The sequence below is a fragment of the Dipodomys merriami genome, unplaced genomic scaffold (assembly GCF_024711535.1).
Source record: "Dipodomys merriami isolate MVZ:Mamm:240054 unplaced genomic scaffold, mDipMer1.0.p SCAF_133, whole genome shotgun sequence".
Lineage (NCBI taxonomy): Eukaryota > Metazoa > Chordata > Mammalia > Rodentia > Heteromyidae > Dipodomys > Dipodomys merriami.
Genome location: NW_027202638.1, coordinates 270,159 through 296,834, shown reverse-complemented (window position 1 = coordinate 296,834; position 26,676 = coordinate 270,159). Strand labels below are relative to the sequence as shown.

The 26,676-nt window shown below is 43.6% G+C and overlaps 2 protein-coding genes across 5 annotated transcripts in view; both read right to left on the bottom strand.

Annotated features, from left to right (window-relative positions):
* Positions 1 to 11,332, bottom strand: part of Parva (parvin alpha) — a 146,188-nt gene extending 134,856 nt beyond the window's left edge. Inside the window, exon 1 of the mRNA XM_070019400.1 lies at positions 11,054 to 11,332. Within this exon, the coding sequence (XP_069875501.1) occupies positions 11,054 to 11,189 (136 nt within the window). The 5' untranslated portion in view covers positions 11,190 to 11,332. The remainder of the gene's footprint in view (positions 1 to 11,053) is intronic.
* Positions 11,333 to 19,163: 7,831 nt separating this feature from the next.
* Mical2 (microtubule associated monooxygenase, calponin and LIM domain containing 2) overlaps positions 19,164 to 26,676 on the bottom strand; it is a 200,744-nt gene continuing 193,231 nt past the window's right edge. For 3 of the 4 annotated variants that reach the window (XM_070019395.1, XM_070019396.1, XM_070019399.1), the window contains exon 31: positions 19,164 to 23,253. In XM_070019395.1, the coding sequence (XP_069875496.1) occupies positions 23,069 to 23,253 (185 nt within the window). In that variant the 3' untranslated portion in view covers positions 19,164 to 23,068. The remainder of the gene's footprint in view (positions 23,254 to 26,676) is intronic. The other variant, XM_070019398.1, reaches the window with a different exon arrangement.

Here is a 26,676-nt window from a genome sequence, read left to right as displayed (position 1 = left end):
AAAGTTCATCATCTCTTCAAACTATGGAATAACCTTTCCCTAAAGCTAGTGCATAGTGAAGATGATGACACTGGTCACAAAGTTGGTTTACCAAGGCCTTGGCACGCTGGCTTGTTCCAGATAAACAGAACATACACTTAGTAAATGAACTTATCACACTTTCTCTCTCTCTCTCTCTCTCACACACACACCAACAGATTTTAGGTGAGTTCTATAGAATTATGCACCATTAAAATATGTATCCAAGGCTTGAACAACATTAAGGAGCTACAATTAAGAATACCAAAGTTTAGCCGGGCGCTGGTGGCTCACGCCTGTAATCCTAGCTACTCAGGAGGCTGAGATCTGAGGATTGCGGTTCAAAGCCAGCCCGGGCAGGAGAGACCGTGAGACTCCTATCTCCAATAAACCACCAGAAAACTGGAAGTGACGCTGTAGCTCAAGTGGTAGAGCGCTCGCCTTGAGCTGAAGAGCTGAGGGACAGCACCTAGGCCCAGAGTTCAAGCCCCATGACCAACAACAACAAAAAAAGAATACCAAAGTTTAAAAAAAAAAACTTAAAGGACAGGTATAGCATCAAGCCACTCCCCTCTCCCCAGTTCTAGGGATTGAACTAAGGGCTTTGAACATGCTAAGGAAGATGAGCTACATCTCCAGTCCTTTTTTAAAAAATGTGTTTATTTTGAGACAGGGTCTCACTAAGTTTGTTCAGGCTGGTCTTGAACTTTCAGCTCTCCAACGCTGAGCCCTGACTAGTTGAGATTCAGGCATGCCCCACCATGAGGAGCTGATTCTTTTTCCTTTTCTTTCTTGATTCCCGAGGTTAATGCAGTGGCCCTGATTCTGATTTTGAGTGTAGGTGAGGAAATTAGTTAGGTGGGCAAAGAGGGTTAAGTAGGGCTGGGGCAATAGGACAGACTTAGGGAATAAAAGGAATGATGAATCTAACTTGTTGAGTTTTCATCTACCTAAGTCTCTTATCTCCCCCAAAATTATAGCAGCAAGCTATACCACCTTAGTCTTTCTTTGTTCAAGCACTCCAATGTGAATTTGTGTGAAGCCATTTCCAAAGAGCAATCTTTCCGGCCTCAGAGTATATCTTTCTAGCACCAAACACATACCAGGAAGTCCCCCTTGCAACCTCAACGCCACCACCACCAAATCAGTACCCAGAGATTTAGAATCCACACATTTGGTCTCAGGGGCCTTTGTGTGTTCACCAGATAATGAGTCTAACCAATAATGTCCACCTACAACGAGTAAAGAGATGGCTGGGGAGCAGAAGGAAGTATTATTATAAAATATACACAAACACAGCTAAAAATTAGTTGAGTTCTAGATGTAGTCTAGGGACCAGAAAAACCATGTACAGTTGGAAGCGAGTTTGGAATTACCTAGGGACTAGCTCAGTGGAAAAAAAGCACCCACTGATGACCCAGGCAGGTAAGGACCATTTTCTGGAACAGGTGCCAAGGACCTGGTGCTGTGGCAGACAGCCAGGCACAAATGTGGGTAGAACAAACATGACTCCGGCCTGCATGGCAGGGCATGGAGAGTGAGGAGGAAGGGCTGAGGCCCAGGGTCAAGCCTGAGGAGGCCCCTTGTCCGGGATGCTGGTCCTTAGACCAAAGTCATCCTTTGGATCTCCTCCAGATCTGGAGCGTTACAACAGACTGAAACTTACCAGAATCATGACAACTATTTTTAGACGCATTTTGTTTTCACAAGGTATTTTATTCCTGAAATCGTTATGGAGCTTTTCTATCACATGCTGCGCTTTTCTCCACAATCGTTGAGTGGTGAAGGACTTCATCTCACCTTCTGTACTAATGGCTGAAATGTAATTATGAACTGTGCCTGCTAACCAAACGAGAGATATTCCATGAGACAAGGAGACTGATCCTTAATATGGAGGTGTCCTTGAGCCAGGGCCCACTTATCCTCATCTCTATCTCCTCCTCCCGACACAGAGGTGCCTTCATTAGTGGGGGAAAGAAAGAGGTCTTTGTGGTGATGTAATTCCCAGACCACCCTTTACAGACATTAAAACTGAATTGGAGAGAAGCCTGGTGAAATAAGAGCTCGGAAATCATAGACTAGCAGGCCTGCAAGGGCCCCAAGAGGTAATTCAGCCTAATCCCTTAATAGTCAAAATGGACAAATAACAGAAGAAAGGGGAAAAGATTCATCTGAGATTATACAACCAGTTAGTGGTGAGCAATTTTCACCAAGGCATTAAATATGGGGAAATTCATTCCACATAAATTCCAAAATTGATGTGTGTTAAATATGCCAAGCAGGAGGGCTAGTAGGAAGTCTGTGTCTATGTTGCGGCAGAGTAGAAAAAGGTGCTGAGAATCACAGACATGGAGACATCCTACACTTCCTAGGGACACGCACAAGGGGAGATCCAAGTCAGGGCTTAAGGAATGCAGAATTTATGGCAGCAAAAGAAAGAAGTGAATAGAAAGGCTCTAGAAGAGTATGGAGTAGCTTGTATATGGTAAGAACAAGCAAAAGAAGAGGATGTGTTTGGAGGACAAAGAGTAACTTGCTGTAATTGAAGTAGAGAATTCTTGGAAATAGAGAAGGCTTAGAATGCCATACTGTTTGGCATGAGGAGAAGTTAACTTGTGGGTTAAAAAATATATATTGAAGAAAAATGGACTATAAGCCTGGGCACCATTGGCTCACACCTGTAATCTCAGGAGGTTGAGATTTGAGAATTATAGTTCAAAGGCAGCCTGAGCAGACAAATCTGAGACTCTTATCTCTGATTAACCACTCCTAAGCCAGAAGAGAAGGTGTGGCTCAAGTAGTAGAGCAACAGCCTTGAGCAAAAAAGTGAGAGTGCCAGGCCCCAAGTATGGGCACAAGCGTGTGCACATGCATGTGTATACACACATACACACACACATACACACAAAAGGACCAGAGATATGGATAAAGAAGTGGAATTAAAAATCTACAAGAAGGCAAACAGCGCTGCTGAGGTGTAAATTAAAAATATGATATTTAGAAGGTAAAGTCATTGAAATGAGCGCCAAGAAATGGAAAGAAGAGGGTTTTTTTCTTCTTCTTGTACTGTTTGCAGTTATTTCTTTTTAATTGCTTTTTTCCTTTGGTTTATTCCCTGTTGTCACTGTTTTGTTTTGTTTTTTATTTCTGTACTCTTTGTCTTGTATGTAAGTTTATCTGATTTGGGAAAGGGAAGAGAGATCATAGAAATGGTGGGTGGGACAAAGGGTGAATCAATTCAACAGTGATACTCACTAGACACTATGCTGGAAATGAACTTAGAACTGCGGACATTGGGAAGGAAAAAAGTGGGAGAACATGAGGGAAGGGGGTAACACTGTTCAAAAAGAAACATACTCATTACCTTACTTATGTAATTGTAACCCCTCTGTATATCACTTTTACAATAAAATTTAAAACAAACACACAAATTGGAGTAAAGAAAACTAGATTACAAGACTGGGTACCACTGGCTCAGACTTGTAATCTCAGGAGGTTGAGATTTGAGGATTGTGGTTCAAGGCAGCCTGGGAAGACAAATCTCACAGACTCTTATATCCAATTAACTACCCAAAAGCTGTGGAGGTGTGGCTCAAGTAGTAGAGCACCAGCCTCAAGCAAAAAAGTCAAGTGAGATTGCCAGTATATACTGGCCCTGAGTATTGCCACAAAACAAACAAACCAGAGATATGGATAAAGAAAGAAAATAACACTGCAGAGGTGTATATTAAAGTCGTGATAAGTCATCAAAACTTGGGATAGATGACTGGATGGGAGAATGAAGTAGAATAAAACTACTGCACAAGGTCAGACACAGACTACTATTTTGTACAACCTCAGTACTGAGAATAAGAAAATGCAGCAATGTCCTACCACACATGAACATTATGTGAAATTCAAATGTTAGTATCCATATCTACAATTTTATTGGAATACAACTGTACTTGCTCATATACCTGAGGTCTAGGGCAAACATAATGCCTGCAAAGTCTAAAGTATTTACCACCTGGCCTTTGCCATGGGGGGGAGGGAGATTATCACTACAATCTTTCAGCCTTAGGTGTCTGGGGAAGGAGAAAACATGTGTGGGCAAGTGGAACAAATAATTCCATTGTAAGTTTAGGATCCTGTGATACATCCAAGAGATGGTAGGATGATGTATTTGGAGAATGGGTAAAGATCAGCATCTGAGATGTAGACTGGGGAATAGCCTATGGGAAGGTGGCGGTAGAAGCTTTGGGAGCAAGGAGATAATCAAGGGGAAATAAGCTGAGAGCAAAGAGGGAAGTGAAAGAAAAGATCTAGAAAAGGGGAGAGACATGGGGACCAAACTCATTGGGCATAAGCTCAAGCTGGAAAAACAGGTCCAAAACCAAATGCCTCCACATACCCAAGTAGAATCAGGACTGGAAGAAGAGGCAGTGTTTTGGAGATCAAAGGTTTCTCCATAGTGAGAATAGAATTAGTTCTCCATTGACTTTCAGGATTCCACATTGTCCTGGTTGTTCTGCTTCTACAATGGTTCCTATCCTCTTTCTCCCACCAGGTCCTCCTCATCTCTGAGCTTCTAAGTGTGGAGAAGCCATTGGCTCAGTTCTTGAACCTCTTCTACAATCCCATTCAGTCTGGTGGCTTTAAATACACATAGATGCATCTCCACTCAGATCCCTCCCCTAGAACCAAATACAAACTCTTAACATGTCCACATGGAAGTCCAAAAGGCTAACTAGACAGGTCCACAACTAGCTCCTCCTTTTCCTCTGAAACCAGCTTGTCCTGCAAGTCTCTACCACAGTTAAAACCAATTCCATCTTTCCAGTTGTTCAAACTCAAGGCTTTGAAGTCAGCTCAATTAGTCTCTCTCATCTTCCATCTAATCTTTCAGTAATTCTCACCTGCTATACCTTCAAACGTTATCACTCCTCCACTGTTACGAGTACTCCTGACCCCAACTATCTGATATCTGGATCATTCTAGGAGTCTCCAGATTCATCTCCTGGCTTCTACCCTATCTCCCTTCAATTACTTAACCAGAGACAGATGGTGAAGAGAGAAATGAAGCCAAGTTATTAGTCTGTGCAAACCCACCCAACCCTTTCAGTTCCCAATGAGCAAAGGCCTATGGCCTCCTATACCATACACACAACCTGCCAGGATCCTCATCCCCCTTGGACATCTCCACCTTCCATATTGTGCTTCCTCTTCTTCCAGCCATATGAACCTCCTTGCCCATCCAATCCATGGTCAGTAATACACCAGGCTCATTTCAGTCTCTGGGTCTTTGTGCCACTCCCACAAATGCAGTGTTATTCTCCCTCATGTCCCTCAGGGTTTCATTCAAATATACGTGTTCTCCATAATGCCTTCTCTGGCCATCCTATTTAAAACTGTTCATGATTCCTCATCCCAAAGCACTCTGTTTCTCCCTGTTTGTTTTTTTTTTGTTGTTGTTGTTCTATCACACTTAACTATAGCGAAACTATATGTTATATTGTTTATTATGTCACTTCCTATGGAGTGCCTGCTGTATGAAAGCAGAGATTTCCATCTGTAATTTCCTTCCCAGTGCCTAATGAGCCTGGTACAAAAGACATGCAAGAAAACTAACTGGAGTCAGGTGCCTGTGGCTCACACCTGTAATCCTTGTTACTCAAGAGACTGAGATCTAGAGTATCACCACAATTCAAGGACAGCTCAGGTAGAAAAGTCCAGGAGACTCCATCTTCTAATTAGCAAAAAGCAAGACTGGAGACATGACTCAAGTTCAGAGTACCAGTTGATCAAGCAAGCTGAGTGAGCACAAGGCTCTGCGTTCAAAGCCCAGTACCAGCAACAATTACTACTACTACTAATCATAGTGATTGGGAAAGGAATGAGATCCTGAATCAGAAAGTGACTAAGAGTTGGAAAGGAGAGGTGAGTAAAGACAACCCTCTTAAGCCAAGCAGCCTAAGGGGAAACTCGTCCAATTTTCTTCACATGGGGAAAAACTCAAACATATTAGTTAGTCAGAATGACAAGGCAATGACATAGTGACAATAACTAGGGTAAATGGCTACCCTGAGCTAGAAAGGAATGATACGGAACAAGCTCCAGAAGAAGGGACCCCCTGAGAAGGGACTAAGATAGTAAGGGATAGAAGAAGGAGGGCTGGCTGCATTGACGGGTGGGAGTAGGCAGAGTGGAAGCAATTTGAGGCTTCTCATCCTGACCTTCAAGGTTCTACCTCAAGGTCTGGGCAGGCTTGAGTGGCGAGAGTGTGAATGAGACAATCCATAAAAGGAGAATGCAGGTTAACGAGAGAGCCATGCAGAGGGTTCTGCTCACCCTGGAGACCATGCATCTGCTGCAAGATTGGGGAGTTTCCCCAGTAAGGCTAGATAGCCAATGAGAGTCAAGGTGTTACTAATAGCATTAATTTTTTTTTTTTTTTTTTTTTTTTTTTGCCAGTCATGGACCTGAACTTAATGTCTTTTTTTTTTTTTTTTTTGCCGGTCGTGGACCTGAACTCTGGGCCTAGGCGCTGTCTCTCAGCTCTTCAGCTCAAGGCTAGCACTCTACCGCTTAAGCCACAGCACCACTTCTGGCTTTTTCTGTTTATGTGGTGCTGAGGAATCAAACCCAGGGCCTCATGCATGCAAGGCAAGCACTCTACCACTGAACCACCTTCCCAGCCCAGCATTAATGTCTTCATAAGGCTTACTGGTAATAAGTACTTTAGAAAGACATTTTTATATAAAATTGTTGGCCAGATTATTTTATATTCTGTCTTTCCAATCTTTGTGTTCTGCAGTAGGAAAAAGCAGGTATCGAATGATGAATGGGAGTTCTTGGGTCCAGGAGAACTCTTTCTGAAACACTAGGATAATTTGTGAGCAGACTAATGTTAATGATCTTGAGCAATCAGAAGAATGAGGGGCAAGTAGAGAGCAGATTCTGCAAAATACAGAGCTGTGAGCTCACACATGCAGAGCAAGACTCAGACTTATATTACTAAAGGGATGCTTAGTGGGCCCTGAATGAGGGCAGCCCTGACCCCTGAGACCCAGGACTCACTTACTAGGAACAGACATTTCTCACCAATTTCACTGTCTTCTTTTCAGAGCCACCCCAGGGTCACAGAAAGCAACTGGAACAGAGTGGTAGGTGGTAGCCTGTCCTTCAGAAGCCATGCTCTCTCTCAAACACAGCCCCTGGATTCGCCAATCCTCTGATTAGCAGAATCAGGACATTAGAGCTAAGTATAACAGAGACAAAAATAAAATCTTGCACTTGGTCTCAAAAACTCAGTTGAGTAAATCTGAGAAAGAGAAGGGAATGATCTAGGAAAAACAAATGCAAAAGTATTATTAAGTAAACTGTTAACAAGTACATTCAAGACTAAGTGGCCAGCAAAATAAAGAAGCCTTGGCTGCATTAATAGAATAGGGAAGTAAAAGTCATGTTCGGTGTAGTACAGGTACTACTGTACTACTGTACTGTTGACTTCTGGGTAGCTGACTGACAGGGTGGGCTAGGCCCTTTCCACTTCCTTCCACTCCCCTCTGTGATCTAGCCTCTGCTAGATCATGTAGGTGGTGGATTCCACATACTGCATCACCCACATGCCCTTGCTCTGGCGGCTTTCTAAAGGGATCAGCCCCTAGCAGGAGACTCAAGGGCAAGAAGAAAGAGAATATACCTTTCCTGCAGCATTCTCTTCCCTTCCTCCTGCATAGTTCTAACATTTCTGTTCCTGCCAGACGGTCACCTTCCAAGCTCCAGCTTCTAATGGGTTCAAGTTGGCTTCTCTGTCCCTCAGGCCTTAGTAAGGCTAGCAGCTTTTAGCCGCTAGATACCTTGGCATCCCTTCTTGGTTCCCTTAACCCTGGCTCTGTAAATAACTTTTCACTCTTGTTTTCAAAATCTCAACCAGATTGGCCTTCTATTTCCTACAGAGTCCCTGATGAAATGGAAGAGACAGGATGTCAGAAAGCCTTAAGCTCGTGTCCATGACAACCACCACTAGGGTCAGTGGATGTTTGGCCTGGTCAAAGGGAGACTCCAGAAAGCAGTTATTGTCCACTTGAAAAGAATAAACAGCTACCATCAGATTCCAAAATAGCAGTGGCTGCAAGGAAACCATCTTTTATTTTGACCTAGACGTAAATTGGAATGAATATTCTTGGCAGGTCACAAGCTTAAGTAATTCTGATTTACCTGGTATTATACTGGATGAGCCTGTATCAGGAACACTGTTGGAACGGTTAGGAGAAGAGAAAGGGTAGAAAAGAACTTGCCAAGCCAGGATTTCATGATGTGCTACTAACTGTACAGTAATCAATAGTTTGCCAAAATACAGAAACAATTCATAATTTTTAAATGGCATACAATTCCGAGGAACAGGATGAAATCTCTTATCATCCCAAAGCCCTACCTAGATTCCAATCATCCTTTACCCAGCATATCTATACTGTATATGCCACCCACCCATGGCCACTTAATAGCCACCTTGGTTATTGTCTCATCAAATCAACAGTCACAGTTTTGCAATACTTGTGTACTACATACACATTTAAGTAGTAGCCTAATGCCTTATCACATGGCATTGTAATCACAATGTGATAAGGCACTATACTATCACCTGTCATTTTGATAAGGCATTAGACTATGACATGTTCCTCACCCAACTTCATCTTACCACAAAGATACCCAGCTCACTTATCATCATTTTTTTACTTCTCAACTTTTTTTTGTTGTTGTTGTTGGTCATGGGGCCTGAATTCTGGGCCTGGGTGCTGTCCCTAGCTCTTCAGCTCAAAGCTAGTGCTCTACCACTTGGGCCACAGAACCACTTCCAGCTTTTTCTGCTTATGTAGTGCTGAGGAATCGAACCCAGGGTCTCATGCATGTAAGGCAAGCACTCTACCACTGAGCTACCTTCCCAGCCCCATATTTCTTTTTTTCCTTCTTTTTTAAATTATCTTTAATTCAAATAAGTTCCCATCCTCAAAACAGTATATAAGTACAAAGTGTCTGACAATATTATCATCTATCTCTCCTAACCCATCCCTTTCTCACTTTTTTTCTTTGAGATTAGGTGATTATATAAATTTCACATATTTCACTGTATTGTGGAATAGTGATACTTAAAGTCACAAACACATTTTAACCTTTACAAAATTGTCATTATCATGATCTATACAGTTTGTGAATTCTATGAGCTTTGACAAGTTATTTTTTCCACATCAGGTGATGTTTACATTTCTTTCCTTTTGCTTAGTGTAGGCTGTTCTCAATTATTCTATTCCTCCTCCTGGCTGCATATATGTACATATATATGGTTATGAACATGGAGTCATTTAGCAATGATATGACAAAATGGGTGGCTGTCCTTTGTTTCTTGAGTCCTGTTACTTTGCCATATAGCCCCATACTTCTCAACTCTTAATCAAGACTTCTTGAGAGACCATATTTACATAGCTTTTATAACAGTATTACAGTATTGTTATAATTGTTCTATCTCATTATTACTGTTATTAACCTCTTATTGTGCCTGACTTAGAGAGTCAATATATAAGAAAAAGTATACAAAGAATTCTGTACTACCTGGGATTTATGGCATCCAGTGGAGGTCTTGGAAAAAATCCTTCATGGGGAAGGGGGAAGATTGGGATAAAAATTGAGGGAAAATCTTGGAGATGGGTTGGGGGTTTTTTGGTTTGCGTTTGTCGGTTGGGGGCTTGAACTCCGGGCCTGAGTGCTGTCCTTGAGCCTCTTTGTGCTCAAGGCTAGGGCTCTCACACTTGAGTCACAGCGCCATTTCCAGTTTTTGAGTGGTTAACTGGAGATAAAGAGTCTCACGGGGACTTTTCTGCTGAGGCTGACTTAGAAGGGCGATCCTCAGATCTCAGCTTCCTAAGTAGCTAGGATTACAGGCGAGAGCCACAGATGCCCCGCTGAAGATGTATTTTGATGGCACTCACTTTAGAGAACAGCACCAAAGTTTGTTTTTATGCATTAAGATAACTTCAAAGTGAAACTTATTCGACACTTCAGCATCACAGCTTTCCAAAGAGTAACTTCCAATTCACTGAGCAGTCTACTGAAAAAAAAAAAAATTGAGACGATTTCTTTATAGTGTATAGGCTTTCCTCAAACTCAGGTCCTGTCTCAGCTTCCCCAACGCTGGTACTACAAGCTTGTGCCTGGCTGAAAACGTATTTTAACCCAGAAACTTCGACCTACCCATTCATTGCTACTGTTTCTTTGAGTACTGCCACCTAATCTTTCCCATCCTAAACCAGGATGCAAAAGTCTCTTTACAGGAGAAACTACTGGGGGGCGGGGGGGGGGGGGGGGAGATTGTTTGGATTCACCATGTTGAGAACAAGAACGCGGTTTTTGCAAATGCCCACACCACCAGAGTTGACCTCAAGGTCTTGATGCAGGACGTTGTCTGCATCTAACCCCGGCATTCTCCGTGGGTGAGGGTCGGTGGCCTATTTCACGGCGGACCCTTCGTTCCTTCAACCCATTTTTGGTAACGATCACCACCATCCAAAAAGCCAAACAGAGCCACGCGCGGCGGCGGCAAAAAAAAAAAAAAAAAAAGAGGAAAACCTTCAGCAAATCCAGGCACCAAGCCGATTTCAAAGACCAATGAAGGCCAAGAGGGAAGGTGACGGCGCCCAGGAAACTTTGCGAGGGAACTTGGGGAAAGCCAGCCCTCCGGGCGCAAAGAAGGCGGGGACAGCGGCCCACGAGAGGACTGCGGCCTGCGGCCTGGGCTCCGGGCCCCGCCGCCTCCCGGAGCCATGCGGCCGGGCCCGGGCCTAGGCTAGCGGCAGCTGGGATGGCAACGCGGCCTCGAAGGCGCAGGGACGCGGGGCGGCCTGCGGGGCGCGCCTCGCTCCCACCCGATCTCACACAGGCGCGCGCGCGCCCAGGCGCACCGAACACCCGCCGCGCGCTCCCGGCCGCTAGGGGAACCCCCTCCCCGCCCCCACCCCCAGCCCTTCTCCCCGGCCGCGCTCGGGGCCGGGGCTGCACTTACCCTCCTTGGCTTTCTTCCTCCGGGCCAGGGTCCCTCCGAGTTTCCCCAGGAAGGAGTCATCTTTCTTGCGGGATGGGGGCGATTTGGGAGTAGGGGACTTGGGGACGGAGGGCGACTTCTGCGGGGAGCTGGCCATGGCGGCGGGGCGGGCAGCCGCGCGCGGGGCCGAGCGGGACGCGGAGCTGCAGCTGGGCCGACGCGGCAGGCGGGCGGCGGCGGGACTGAGGCTGCGGCTTTCCAAACGGAAGCGGAATTATTCCAAACATTCGAGGCAGCTCCCGCTCGCCGGTCCCTTCCCTCGCTCCCTCCCTCGCGCCGCCCTCCTCCCTGCGAGGAGCTGCGTGTTGGCTGGTTGCTTGCTTGCAGGCTTGCTGGGGCCCCGGGGTCGGGGACCCGCGGCAGGCCCGCACCCCGGGGCTGCGGGGAGGGAGCGCGGTGGATGGCCCAGGGCCTGCACCGAAGTGGACGGCATTTAAACCTAGCTTGATTAGAAACACATGCCCCGCGGAAGCCACACCTGCACTGCTTTCCTCCAGTGTAAATTAGTTTACATCAAGGCCTCTACCAAATGGCCTTTAGCTTCGTACTGCACCAAGGGTTGGATTATAGGACAAGCACATACATTAATATAGGACAAACTCCTACAGTATGTGGCTCTCTGAATCCCAAAGGCAGCCTCTCCTGGAAATCTAACCTACTAGAAAAGCTGGAGTCATGAGGTAATGTGAGACAAATCTTTTCTGTATGTTCCATCACCTGTAAAAGAAAGCCAAGACACATTCCTTAGGATCATTGGCTTCAATTCCGTTACGCACATACACAAACACATAAAAAGTGTGCCCCCAAATTTATGTTCTAGAAAGCTTTCAGCAACATCATTCAAATGCCTATGAATAGTTGAATCAATCAATAAATTGATAGTCACAACAGACCATTTGCAATAAGTAGCCATAGAATGTTTCTCAAAACACAATGCTGAGTGGAAATAGACCAAAGAAAGCACATACTGTGTCCTTTTACTCACACCACCACCCACGTGGACAAAACAAAACTTATGATGCGAGAAGTCGGGATAATAATTAGACTTGATAAAGGGTAATAACCAAGTGGAGGGTGGGAGGGGATGGTTGGTGGCTCATATCTGTATTCCTAGCTTACTGAGGAGGCTGAGATCTGAGATTGAAGGCTTGAGGCCAGCTGGGGCAGAAAAGTCTGTGAGACTCTTATCTCCAATTAACCACCAAAAAGCCAGAAGGGGACCTGTGGCTCAAGATGTAGAGCACCAGCCTTGAGCAAAAAAATTAAGGGACAGTGCTCAGGCACTGAAGTCAAGTCCCAGTATAGGCACACACACATACACGCATGCGCGCGCGCACACACACACACACACACACACACACACACACACACACACACACACATGCGCACGCACACACTTTCTGTATGCGAATTTGTACCTTACTAAAGGTTTATAGATTTATCAGAATGATGATTTTTCTTTTCTTTTTTCCAGTACTGGGACTTAACTTAGGAGCCTTGCACTCTTGCTTGGCTTTTTCACTCAAGGCTGGCATTCTATCACTTGAGCCATACCTCAACTTCCAGGTTTTTGCTGGTTAATTGGTGATAAGAGTCTCTTGGACTTGGGCAGACTCCTGTCTGCTTGGGCTGACTTTCATCCAAGATTCTTAGATCTGAGCCTCCTGAGTAGCTAGGATTATAGGTATGAGCTATCAGTGCCCATCAACAAGTGATTTTTTTTCTTTAATGAAGCATGAGTGTATATGCTTTGTAGGAACCCTGTTACCTCTGTGGTCATGTTCTCTAACTCCATGGGAAGCCCACGTCATTCAAAAACCTACAGGTCTGAAACTAGGTCAGTCCTGGTCAGCCCCTCCTTTAAGAGATCACCTTTGTAGCCAGCCCTGTGCTGTTCCTCTCCAGGTGCTGCCACCACCCTCAACAACTCCAACAACCAGGCTTTGTAGCTCACAGGCCAGGATCATGAAGTGGCTGAGGATAGGAGCTCCAGTTGCCACTTTGCAGCCAAGTATCTGTATCTGTTTGTGCAAGTTCTTTAATTTTGTGACTCCGTTTTTCTGTCATAAAACAAATAATACTGCATAAGGTTGTTGGGCAGACCAAGTAACCTAGTATAAATAAACTACTCACCTCAAAGCCTAGCTGATGATAAGTCTTAGCTCAGTAGATACTGAGTTACTAGTATCTTACTTGCGACTCCTAAGTGATATTATCACCACTTCCATTTTAAATATCTTGCAGGTAGGTCTTAGCATAGCCAATAACTGGGAGACTAATACCACAACCCTTAGATTCTGTTTTCTCAATTATCTATAGAATGTACTACTTCAACTGAGATTATGATCTCTGGTCATATTAGAATAAAGACTGTTTTCCTGCTAGGTGTAGTCACATGAGTAAATTCTTATGGATGTAAGCTGGGTACAATCATCTGACTAAATTCTGACCAATGGATATAAGCATGTGTTGTTCTGTGGAGGCTTCCAAAAAACATTCTGAAAGACAGAGAGGAAACAGATATTCAGCCTCCTCTATTACCAGACTATGTCATAAAGACTAGCCATTCCACTAAGAATGACTGGAAAAGCTGAAGAAAATGTAAACTAACTCTGCTTGAAAGCATTGGAAAGCAATAGAATTTACAGAGCCAACATCTTGTGGGGTCAGGGAGGAAGGAACCCTAGAGAGGTGAATCCATTATTTGGAGACTTTTCCTCTAAAGTATCTCTCTACCAGTTTCAAGTGAGGCATTAGAGAAGCTAAGAGGTTGGGCAGGGCAGTTGCTACCTCCCCAAACTGGAAGAGGGCCAAGGAAGCTTTGCTTTGCTTCAGTTTGAGTCTCTAAGAGTCCATTCTAGTATATGAAGAGAAAAATAGAGTGTGAGAAGGTAAGAGAGAAGGAGAGAGAAAGAAAGAGAGAGAGAAAGAGAAACTGTTGTTGATCCAACAAAAGGAAACACTAAGTATAAGGCAGTAGGCAGAAGGAAAATAATCTCTGACAGAAATATATGGAAACATGGGGAAGAAAAACAAAGGGACAACTCTAAAAGCGCAGTAATTATACAAATTAGAAAAAAGAATGTCCCATAGGGTTTAAATATACATATTAAGTGAAAATACAAAGGAGCAGAAGTGATCCAATTAGAAGTGAGAAAATGGAGTTCATGGTTTAAGGTGAAGACAGTTTGGAGAGAAGAGTAACAATTGACCTTGAACTTTGACAAATCACGAATGGTGTAATTGCAAGGGTAACCATTAAAAAAAATAGTTAATGAGGCCAGACACTGTTGACTCAGGTTTATAATCCTAGCTATTCAGGTAACTGAGGTCTTCGGATTGCCGTCCCAAGTCAGTCCCAGCAGGAAAGACTGTGAGACTCTTTTTTTTTTTTAATTTTTATTTATTTTTTATTGTGAAAATACTGTTCAGAGGGGTTACAATTACATGGGCAAGATAATGAGTACATTTCTTATCAAGCATTGTAGCCTCCTTTGTTTCCCCTTCCCATCCCTTCCAATCCTCACCCCGTCCCCCCACCCCCACCCAATCCTCCCGACTGTGAGACTCTTATCTCCAGTAAACTACCAAAAAAGTCAAAAGTAGAGCTGTGGCTCAAGTGGTAGAGTGCTAACCTTGAGCACAAAAGCTGAGCTATAGCTCCCAGACCCTGAATTCAAGCACCAGGACTAGAAAAAGAAAAAAAAAGTTAAAAGAACATAAGAGCCAAGGAAATGGAGAGGAAATTAGTGTCTAGGAGCTCCTGATACATTTTATGAAGTGTCTATGTAATCTATATTTGTCATGGATCTGTTAATTTTCTTTTGCATTCTATTTTTATTTTACTGTTACCTTTTTTGTTGAATCTCTTGTGCTTGGATAGAAGTAAACTGATGATCTCAAAACAAAATAAGATAGAATTCAATCTTTCACTAGGGATTTTTCCTACATGTGAATGCCATTTGGTTTGAATTGAGTGGTAGCCCCTAAATAGATACATCGAAGCCCTAATTTTCAGTAGATAGTTTGGAATGAAGGCTGTTGAGATATAATTAGTTGAATGAAATAGCATGTGAAGGCACACCTAATCACACACATCTTCTTACAAGAAGAGGAAAACGTGGGTACAGAGCCACTCAGAGGGAAGAAGATGTTAAGCCCTACAGGAAGGAGATGGCCCTTAGAGTTGTGCTGCTACAAGCCAAGAGATGCCTGCAAAGGCACACAGGATCCTTACTTTGTTTTGGGATACTCATCAGCAGACAGCTGGATTTTAGACTTATAATTTACAGAGCTGAGGGAAAAAAATTCATTTTTACTAATCTAAGCCACCTAGCTCTACAAAACCAACCTACCAAAATGAGAGTCCTTGCAGACCTTACAGAGTTTACAAAACCTTTGGATCCAAATCAATAATCAGAGTTTGTTATATTACATCAAAGCAGGAGATGGGGCAGAAAAGCCCATCAGAGCCCCTGCAGACCTCCTTTTTCATTGATATGGCTGAGAGAAAAGTGTGCTCTCAGAGGATGAAAGCCATATGCAGGGCATCAGCCCTGGTACAGGTTGGTCTTATGTGGAAACCCTCATTGCACAATCCCCTTTGGTTCTCCCTTCCTCTCCCTCTTTCTCTTCTTCCCTCTTTCCCTCTTCCTCCCCTTTCCCCTCGCCTTCTTCTTCTCCATGCTGGGTTTAAACTGAGAGCCTCACTTGCTAGACCAGTGCTTGAATCACACCCCTAGACCTTTCTCCATTTAATTTCATTGTTTTTATAAGACTCACATTTTTTGCTCTGGATGACCTCAGACATCCATTCTCCCAATTTCTCTTCCCAAGTATCTGGAATTGCATGCATGTCTTATTGTGCCCAACCCTTAGAGATGTCTTCCAGTGAGCATGTCCTTCAGCAGACTTCCCTGCCTGGAGAAAGGTAGCTCTGATGGCAGGGGCAAGGGGCAGGGGCAAGGGCTTTTCTTGGTGAGCAGGGAAGCCATGAGTCAGGAGAAAGATGGAGATCACAGATTTAGTTGGAGGCATGATGGACTGAGAGTGAGATGTTTTTGAGGGTCACATGGAATGACATCACACCAACAGTTCCTTTTCAGACATTGTGTGTGTGTGTGTGTGTGTGTGTGTGTGTGCATTACAAATCCCTTCAAAAGAGTCTCCTCATGAACTGTAGACACTGATAGCTTCTGCCTCTGAGCCTGGCAGCTGAGCAGCCATCATAAAGTCCTTCAGATCAATTGCTCTTGTCCAAGTCTCCCAGAAGGCAACTGAGGAACACAACAGCTTTTAAGGACAAAGGAAGCAGAAATAAGCCACTTCATGGAACCCTCATGATTCTACTGGCATGTGGCCCATGACCCAGGCCATTGAGATGACATCAAAGCCTTGTGTTCTGCTCCTTCCAGGGCCAGTATGACCTAAAAGCTAGGCCTTCCCTGCTTTGTTGTGATCATCTTTTCCTACCACCCATCTCCAGACATGTGTGGCCTGCCAGAAAAAGAGTCTTCACATCCATCTTTGCTGGGAGAGATAGTCTAGCTGTTCAGATCTTCCAACGGTCTCTTTCTAGGAGGAAGATTAGAAGCATTACCTCTAGCAATAACATGGGTTCAAATCCCTGAATGCCCTGGCATCTTCACAGAACACTGAAGATTTGAAGAACCGTTGGCCAATGGATAGGCAAGAGGCTGGACATCTGGCAAGGTGAGGCCAGTGGGCCTCAGAGAGATTATAGTACCAGAAGAAGTGCACCTCCTGGCCTGGTTTCCCGGTGACACCTCTGGTGAAAAGGTGCAAATTGTCATGCTGACCATTCTGCAGAGATTGGAAGTGTTGCTTTCTGGTTCTGCTATTGGGATTGGAACTAGCAACTCTAGTTACAACCTTATACTTGGCTATTCCCTTTATAAAACTGGAGGCTACCTACAAGCAGGCTGCCTTTCGTAAGTAACCCTGGAGGGAAAAGGACTGATTGCAGTGTGTGTGTGTGTGTGTGTGTGTGTGTGTGTGTGTGTGTGTGTGTGTGTGTGTGTGTATGTGTGTGTGTGTGTGTGTCTGTCTGTCTGTCTGTCTGTCTGTCTGAGGGGCTACATCATAGGTAAGGACATTGAGGTACAATGCCTTTGAGGCACAGTGCCATCCAGTGAGCAGTGGCAGAGCTGCAGTTAGAGCCCTGAATTAATGACAACTGGCTAGAGTTACTATGTTTAGAAGGCACATACTATTTCCAAATTATACACTTCAAGTTATATATGTGTGTGTGTTTATATAGCATATATCTTCCTGAAATTATTATGGGCACATTTCCTACTATCCTAGAGATGAGAAAGGAACTAAAGGCATGTGCTACTGGTATCACAGAGGACCAAAAGGGCTGTTTCCCAATGAAGGCTGCCCTGCTCCCCACTTCTGCAAGTCATCTGCAAGGCCTGCGTCTTGACTTTTGTCCTTTGAGTTTTGAGCTGCAGTGTGATTCAACAGCCTCCACATAGTTCATGTCTAGGTCGTGCATATTTGACCACCCAGGATACCTCTCCCTAGACTACTGTGTTTATGTGTTTATTGAAAAACTTTTGTGAGGGGTGGCAATTAGGTAACATAACTGTTCTGAGTGGTTATAGAAAGAAACACAAAATGCCATGTCAAAGTGTTAGCTTTAGTGTTTGCTCTCAGATTTACTGTGAGAAGAGTGAGTGCTCTGTGTGTGTGTGTGTGTGTGTGTGTGTGTGTGTGTGTGTGTGTGTGTGTGTGTGTGTGTGTGTGTGTATGCATGCATCCCCCCAGGAGGTAGGCCCAATGATGTGAGCCTATTGTAGATAGGGAGGGAAGGAGAAGGTAACACTGGACATAAGGTTTGAAACTCATGGGCATGCAGAACAGGCTGGGCACCCTGGTACCCTGGTGGTCAAGGGCCCCAGCTCTGGAGGCTGACAGCTGGGTCTAGCCACTACTTGGAACCTTGAATGACTATGCCTCTTTGTGCCTCCGTCTTGTTCTCTCAAAATGAGAATAATGCTTACCTTGAAGACTTCACTTTCAGTGCTGAGCTTATTAGAGCCAGTTGAGTTCGCAGTAGCTGTTGCCACACTCATCTCTGAGGGGCTCTGAAGGAGATCTGTGATGCCATTGGTTTGGCTTTTCATTCATTTACTTATTTATATGTGGTACTGGGACTCAAACCCAGGACCTCACACCTCCTTGTTGTTGTTTTTTTTAAATTTCTTCTAGAAATCAGAAGGAAGAGGAAGTGAACATGAACTCACCTAGCCTGACTTGAAGGCTCAGGAGTGGAGAACTACAGCTAACAAGTGTGGAGAGGCTGAACATCCACAGGTCAGGAGGAACAAAAGGGCAGATGAGCCACAGCAGGGGCTCAAGGAACACTGGCAAAGATGCGTCAAAGATGGATGGCCAGCTGTTCTTAGGACCTTGCAAAACAGGAGCAATTGTAGACATTTTTCATTCATATTCCATGAAATAGTCAAACCTTTCAAGTAGTTGATCAGACAAAAAGCTTTTGAACAATGGAGAGGAACTTATTGTGGAATGTAAGCACCCCTGGGACTGACCTCTTGATTAACATGAAGTGGTAATTCAGGTGCATTAAATCTCACAGTGTATAATTTTCACTTGTACTAGAACAGAAGGACATATTTGGTTCTCAAAACTGTGAGCTAAAGGAAGAGGCCATCTCTGTGTTTCTGGTGAGTGAGTGGAATTCCAAACCAGCTTTCCCCAGGTAAGAAAGACAGGGAGACGACGCAGAGGCTGGATCAGGACAGGTTCAGCCTGCCCCTTCCCCAGCCCTGAAAATAGATTTCTTTGTTGAGAGAAAGAATCTGAGATGAGCTACCACCTCCCCTCCTGCCAGCCCAATCCAACAGGAAAGGAGTCAGGTAAATCCTTCTAGGTGCCTACAAGGAATAAACATCTCACGATAATGCAGCGGCTCCCCCATGAAATCAAAGTTTTGTCCAGATCTTTCAGAGAGAAGAAAGAACTGAAATCAATGCTACCCTGGGGGTGGTGGGGGAAGCAGACTGAGCGCACATGAAAATGTTTTGATTTCTGAGACACAAAACCATTTATTTTTGGTTCATTTCAGTATTTAGAGCAGTGCACATACAACACATTTCCATCCACATGAATAGCTCCCAATTGTCAGAGCAAATTAATCTTTTGCAAGCTTCTCAGCAGCGGGGTTAGAAGATAAAACAGTAGGTGAAATAGTACACTTTCCCCCGTGTGTGAACCTTCTGGAAACAATCAGCTCCTACATTTGAGCTCCCCACATCCAGCGACTGCCACTCTCTCTATTCCTGTGGTGGCGCCAGCTGCCCCCTGCCACCTCTGCCCTGCTGAGGTAGTTTTCCGATCAGCCACCTGGGTGGGGCATGCTGCCATTTTCAGTTTGGAAAGAACAAACTGCTTCCTGGGAAGAAAGACATTACTGAATTGTCATTGGCCTCCTGAACGCAGAAAACATCAATTTCATTGCAGCTCATCAGAGCTGGAAACACCTGCCACTTCCTTTCTCAGTTACAATTAACATACTGCATCTCGGCATTGATTGCTTCCAAGCAGCCAAAGTCAAGGTCTAAATGGAACGGTACACACTGATATTCTTTTTTTTTTTTTTTCACAGTTTTAGAAACATGAACTTGTTCTCATAGCCAAAGCAGCACAATAGAGAGGGGATACAAGTCTTGTATGCCTGAGGTGAATGTGAGTAGGGTAGGTTGGGGCTTATCAGTAGTTCTTTAGTCTTGTGTTTTGAGGGGTGGTAGTGGTTATGGATGGTAGTTATTTCTTGGTCTTTATCTTTTATTTGGAGGTGGATTGGAAGATTACTATTCTTTCTATATCCTGGCATCTAGCATGGGGTGGAAGAACTCCATGGGCATCCAGAGAATGTTAACTAAGTAAATCAATAAATGAATCATTGGGGAAAACTTAAGATTGCTTGAGAGCTACCTTCTTAAATCCAACTTAGGTCAAAACTTGAGCTTAGAATTCTCATAAGCTTTTTGGCTTAATTCAGAAACCAGAGAGATTGATTGTGACATATCATCTGACTGGACCTTCATGTACCATTTAGAGTCCTAAATTACCTTAACCATCTTTACTAGGGCTTTCTACGGGGCAGTGCCATTAAAATCCTGCTCATATTGGATACAACAGAACTGTCTTCAAAACATACCACATTTTACAATTTGAGGGTCTGAGAACATTCTGATTGTGAGTGAGGAATAACAATTGTTACAATTGTTTTAAATAGTTCAACCATCCTGATATTTTTGACCTTTTGGGAATAGCATTGAAATGGCTTTTATGTACAGCCAGCTTAAGTAAAAAACCTGATACATAAGAGGTTTGTGTCTTAAAATTGGCTAGAAAAGGCTAAGCCTTAAACTGGAGAACACACCATTCCTCACCTTTGGGAGAATATTTCTTTTACATGGACATTGAACAATTTATTGAACAATTTTTTTAAAGTAGCAAGTAATTCTTTTGCACACACAAAAGCCAGATACTATACACTTGCACCTCCTTGGTTAAATATATGCAAACATCTGACAGGGCACTTTTATATCTAACAGGCAGAAAAGACTGGGCTTGTATATTTCCTCAGTTGTGAAAAGTGCCGTTATCCACCTCCTTTGTGAAATGAATTAACATTCCCATGCATCTACATTCTTCCTTTTAAGTGTCTGGTGGCTGAATGTCTATGCATCTTTAATACTGTACATCCCAATGCCCCAAATGCCTAAGTTACATATTAAGTAGCTTATATGCCAATATAATCAGTGTGAAAAGGTTTTCTCCAAATTACAGCACAAGAAAACCAGAATTATGAGAAAATTGCATCGCTCAGTAATTACACAAATAAATAAAAGTAGATAAATAGCCAGACATGGTTGCAGATTCAGAGGTACCTGGCTAGATAGGGAAATGCCTCTATATATTTCATAATAGAACTCAAGAGTTTAGAGGATCTGATCCAAAAAAGAAAGAAAGAGAGAGAGAAAAGGGGGGGGAGAGGAAGGGAGGGAAGGAGGGAAGGAGGGCTCACCAAGGATAGTTTGTATTTAAATACCACTCACAATGTTGGCTGACTTGACCATGTGTATCCTTCTTCAGGCTTGTTAGCCAGCCAAACTGGGGCATCCAGGCAGCATCTCAGACAGATGTGATAGTGGCTTAACATCGGTTGAGAAAAAATTTTGGTCTCAAGTCAGAGCCAACTGTTTCAAAGCATCTTTGTCTACTGATATATTTAAACACTTACAGAAATGAGTGGTCACAGAGATATATATACCACAGAGAATTCTGTAGTCTCTTGTCAATAACATACTACATCATCAAAGACTCCCATTGAGAGAGAACAATCAAATATTTTATCCCTACACATTGCCATTTCAAATCTTGTCTTCTTTTGTTTCCCATACCTGGGTCACATTCACAATACCACTAGATAACCCGGTATATCAGTGTACAATCTCTACCCACTAGCTTTCTTTACATATTGGAAAATATGCAAAACAAAAATCTGTGTCCTTATTTGTGGTTGAGGAAATGGGGACCAATGCCTTTAGTCCTACTGGGAAGTCAGAAATGGCTTTGTCTTTGTCTGGTAGGCGCTGTGGATGATCCCAAACAATTCTTTGCTTGGAGCTAAGATGACAGATGACTGCTGTGAAGCAGGCTTCTCCTGGAACCAGTACTGTACCAACCTCATCAATGTTTTACCCACCAAGGAAAATTCCCTTTCTGCTATCACCAACACTTATTCAAACATTCATTTTCAGCTGGAGGCATGGCCCAGCAGTAGAGCACCTGTCTACCTTCCTAGCAAGCATGAGACTTGAGGTCAAACTCCAGTATCACCCAGCTTTAAAAATAAATAAATCATTCATTTTCTAAAAGCATTTATCATTATGTTCCAGGGGTTGTGGTCAGAGCGTGTGTGTGTGTGCGTGCATGCGTGCGTGCGTGTGTGTGTGTGTGCGTGTGTGTGTGTGTGTGTGTGTGTGTGTGTGTGTGTGTGTGTGTGTGTGTGTGTAAACTAAAGGCCTTCTAAGCCAACAGGATTTGTTAAAAACCAGCAATCCTGACAGTGTGATGTTAAAGTTTTATTTTCCTTTTTTCCTTGTACTTTTTGTTAAGAATAAAAATTAAGGCTCAAATGTTCTATTAAACTCATTGCTTATGTATATTACATTAAGGCTTATAAATACACCTGGTAAATTAAATTCACCTCGGATTGAATTAACACCTGCTATATGAGTTGTTTGCTTTATGTAATCAGTAATCTTAAGGTTTCTCTTCTTTCTCTGGAAACACAATTTAAATATTAACCTAATCTTTAAGCCATTGCTGCCTCTTTTTGACATTTAGAAAGCAGTCATCCAAGCAAAAAAGGCAAATATGGATGCATTCATGAAAAGGCAGATTCTTCACAGTTCTAAAACATGCAACTCAATGAGTAAGAAAGGAGGAAAAGAGCAGCGGTTAAGTTTTGGTGTAACTTCCCAGGGTTTTAAAACTATGCCAGCCTCCAATCTAAGACCCAGGCTGACATAGACAGCTAATTTCAGTAGTCCCTGGAAAAATATTTTGAGACACCATGGTACATAGAAAGGAATCTGCATCTAAAACAGCATCTGTTCCAGTTGGGTGCTGCTGATAGTGAATCCTAGCTACTTGGGAGGTTGAGATCTGAGGATTATGGTTCAAAGTCAGCCCAGGCAAGGAAGTCTGTGAGACTCTTACCTTCAATTAACCACCAGAAAGCTGGTGTGGCTCAATGAGTTGTGCTAGTCTTGAGGAAAAAAAAAAGCTAAGACAGAGTCCCCTGACCTTGAGTTCAAGCCCCATTACCAGTACAAAAATAAAATAAGAGCAAGCTTTCTATTCCAGGGTGAGAGGATGTGTTCTGAGCTCACTCCAGAGAGTGGCAGGGCCACTTCACGTCCTGCTCAGCAGACAGCCCCTGGAGAAGATAAAGCTTTCAAAGTGCTGGTCCTCAGCCTTTTCCTTGATGCGCTGCTCCTCTAAGGAATCCACAAGTCTGTCTCTTTGCTCAATCACTTGCATCATCTTGTTGAATATTTCTTGCTCCTCATTTTTATCTTTCTCATCTTTCTGGCTCTCTAAAGAAAAAAGAAGAAGAAGAAAAACATCAGACTCAGGTAAGACAGGGCCCCCACGGAGCTCTTGGCCCAAGCCTTCTCCATTGTTAAGGACTTATTCTGCCTTGTGATCTCAAAGGAAAAAACCAGGAAATAAATTTGACACCAAGGATCTACCTTTAAAGCCACAGATTAGGAGGTAGGTACTTTGTGCCACAGTCAGCTCTGTTTTCACCTTGAGAATATATATCTGTGTCAGGGGAAAATCATTTGTGAGAAAAAGAAGTTAATACAAGTACAACCTACCAAGTCCCCCAACCTCCCTTTCTGCCCTAGAAAGAAAACAAGAAACCAAGGCAAAGGCTGCTTTCCATAAACACATCTGAGCCTCAGCAAAGAGGTCTGTGAGAAAACTTTGTAAGTAACATCAGTGGCTACTATTTCAATGACAAGAATGTTTTTGTTATTTGCATTTAATGACAGAGGTGTGTGTGTGTGTGTGTGTGTGTGTGTGTGTGTGTGTGTGTGTGTGTGTGTGTGTGTGTGTGTGTGTGTGTGTGTGTGTGTGTGTGTGTGTGTGTGTGTGTGTGTGTGTGTGTGTGTGTGTGTGTGTGTGTGTGTGTGTGTGTGTGTGTGTGTCTGGAAACTGAACCCAGAATCTCCCATAGGCTAAACAAACATTCTACCACTCAGCTCTATCCTCAGTCCTTGGTTTTTATTTTGAGACAGGGTTTTACTGTGTAGCTGTACACTGAAGACTGGCACTGAACTCATTGAACTCATGCCTGTAGAGTGCTGGGCTAACAGATGTGCCCACCCTGCCCAGCTAAATTGCAGCCTTTTGAGTGGAGACCATATGGAAACAAGGTGATGTCCCTTGATTGATGTCTGTGATTGTCCCTGACTGTCCACAGCTTCTAGAGGACTCTGCTTTCCCCTCTAGCCTTTTTGAGAGCTCAGCCACATTCCTAATTGCTCTGAGACATCCAATTACCTGGGGGTGGGGGGGTGGGGAGGGAAAGTGAGAGGAATAGGACTGTAATAGAAGGAAGGGAGACAGGAAGAAACAGGTGGTGTGGACTGTCTGCAGCCTCCTGGGGATGGAACCCAGGGCTTCACCCAGGCTAGTCAAAGGCTTTCCTACTCAGCCACATCCCCAGATCAACAGCAGATTGTAAAAACAGATTTCAGATTTGCCAACCAGATCTTTGCCATGAAGAAACCTAAGTTCTTTTGGCCACTCCTATTTATGCTCAGAGGGGCTGGCAAGAGCCCCATTGCAGAGGAGAGAAGGTGGTACTGTCTCCCGATGCATTGACCCAGTTGCTGGATCTGGGTCAGGAAGCAAATAGATGTGAAAAGGACCATTCTCCTAGAGCATCCTGCTTTGTGGGAGGGAGGGGAGAGAGGCAGGAGAGGCAAGGGCTAACACCCCATGTTCTGGGCCTTGGAAGCCCCAGAGCAAGCAGGAAATGTCTTACATCATTTGGTGGACTCTTGCCCAGTGCATGATTCCCCTCTGGGAAGAAGCCAGCTGGAGGGGTGCCCCCATGTGGACATATAGGGCAGTACTCACATACTTTGCAGTGTATGAGGCTCTAGTGTAATAGCAACACATATCCTAAAGTTGCCATAGGTAGCTAATCAGTTAAACTTGCCAGGAGGTTCCCATGAAGGAGCAAAGTGGCCCTATAAAGACAGTGAGTGGATTTTCTGGCCACACTGAATGGCGGAAGTGTAGAAGCAAGGCCTGGTAAGACAGGAATGCCAGCAAGAATTCCAAGAGCATGGCCGGGCTTTACATGACATCAGCCACCTAGCTTCCTTAAACTGCCAGCATGAGACTGGCAAGCTGAGGATGGGACACAGCTGAGTTAGAGAGCCTTTATGTCACCAGGACACAAACTTCCCTTCTACCCTTGCTTGGCAATCGCCCTAGGGAAAAACACTGAATACCACCTTCAAGATTGACCATTTTTATCCCTGAGAGACCGTGCATTTCCCACAAGCATTGTTTAAATTATTGCATCAGATCAAGTTTCCTGGAGGGGGATAAACAGTTCCTATTTTCTCCTTGAAAGCCCCTGGGAAGAAGCTTGTGTGGAAGATAAGTTTAACTGTAGAAAAAAGTAAAGAAGCTACTAGTTTTAATTAATTAATTTATTTTTTCAGTGCCTATGAGAAGAAAGAGGAAATGTTTGACTTTCACTTCTTAGTAAGGATTGAAAAAAAATCATAGGTGACTAATAATTTTTGTCATGTTTATTTTACTATCCTGAAATATAACATTTCAGTGTTTTGTCAGATGTCTAAATCATATTATCCACTATGGCTTATTGGGGTATATTCCAGTATTGGTATTCCAAATTGGATGAACAACATAGAACAATTTAAAAATTCTCCTTTTAGGGTAAGCTTGTTTGTCATAGATGAACCCATGTAAGAGAAACCATTTCTTTTTCTTGCTATCTGGTGATCATACCCATGGCTTGGCATTGTAGCACTGAATTACAATCTAACCTGTAAATCACTTGCACAAGTTTTACACAGTGCAGCTCTGCAAGGTTAGTTTTAGTGTTTTGTTAACCCTTTTTCTTTTTAAGCTAGGACTTGGACTTAGGGCTTCACGTTCTTGATTGGCTTTGTTTTTTTACTCAAAACTGGTACTCCACCACTTGAGCCACACTGCCACTTCCTTTGTTGGAAATAGAAAAATAGAATTCTGTTGTTATTGTTAGTCTGCAAATTACTTCTATGTGGGAAAAAGCAAGAGCCCCTGGGTTTGTGGCATGTTCTTAAATTTAAGACCCACCATTTACATTAGAAATGTTTGTTAAGTTCCCTGAGAGTCAGTTTTCTAATCTGCATAATGGAGATAAAATAGTTAAAACAATGCTGTCTCACACTTACCAAGTGCTTGCCCTATGCCAGGAAACTCACGGAGGTGGATGCAATGTTAGTTTTGTGAGATAGATATTAACTAGTTCTTTTAGACCTGTCTAATCCATGGATCTGGCTCACAAACACAAGACAGAGTCCTGCCCTGCTTTTCTCATGTGCAATGCCCAGGCCCAGCCTGTACTAACAGAGAATTTCCTCTTTACCATCTCTAGTGTCTTACAGAACCTGGCCTGCCTTCCTCTGTGCTGCTAAAGTGCCTTTTATGGCCCTCTGTGTACTGTGGATACTGTTTTGGCTGTTCTCCTCAGTGAAATCACAAACGTCCTGTGGGCTGCCTTCAGCAGGTGCCTGGCCACACCAGGCTCTCTATAGGTTTTTTCTAAGTGAATGGCTGGCTAAATGAAGCAATGAGTGACTTTGTTTAGGCCAGGATTAGTGTCACATGCCTGTAATCCCAGCACTTGGAAGGTTGAGGCAGAAAAATCAAGAATCCTTAGGCTATCCTGGTCTACCTAGCAAGATCCTGTCTCAATACAAATGAAT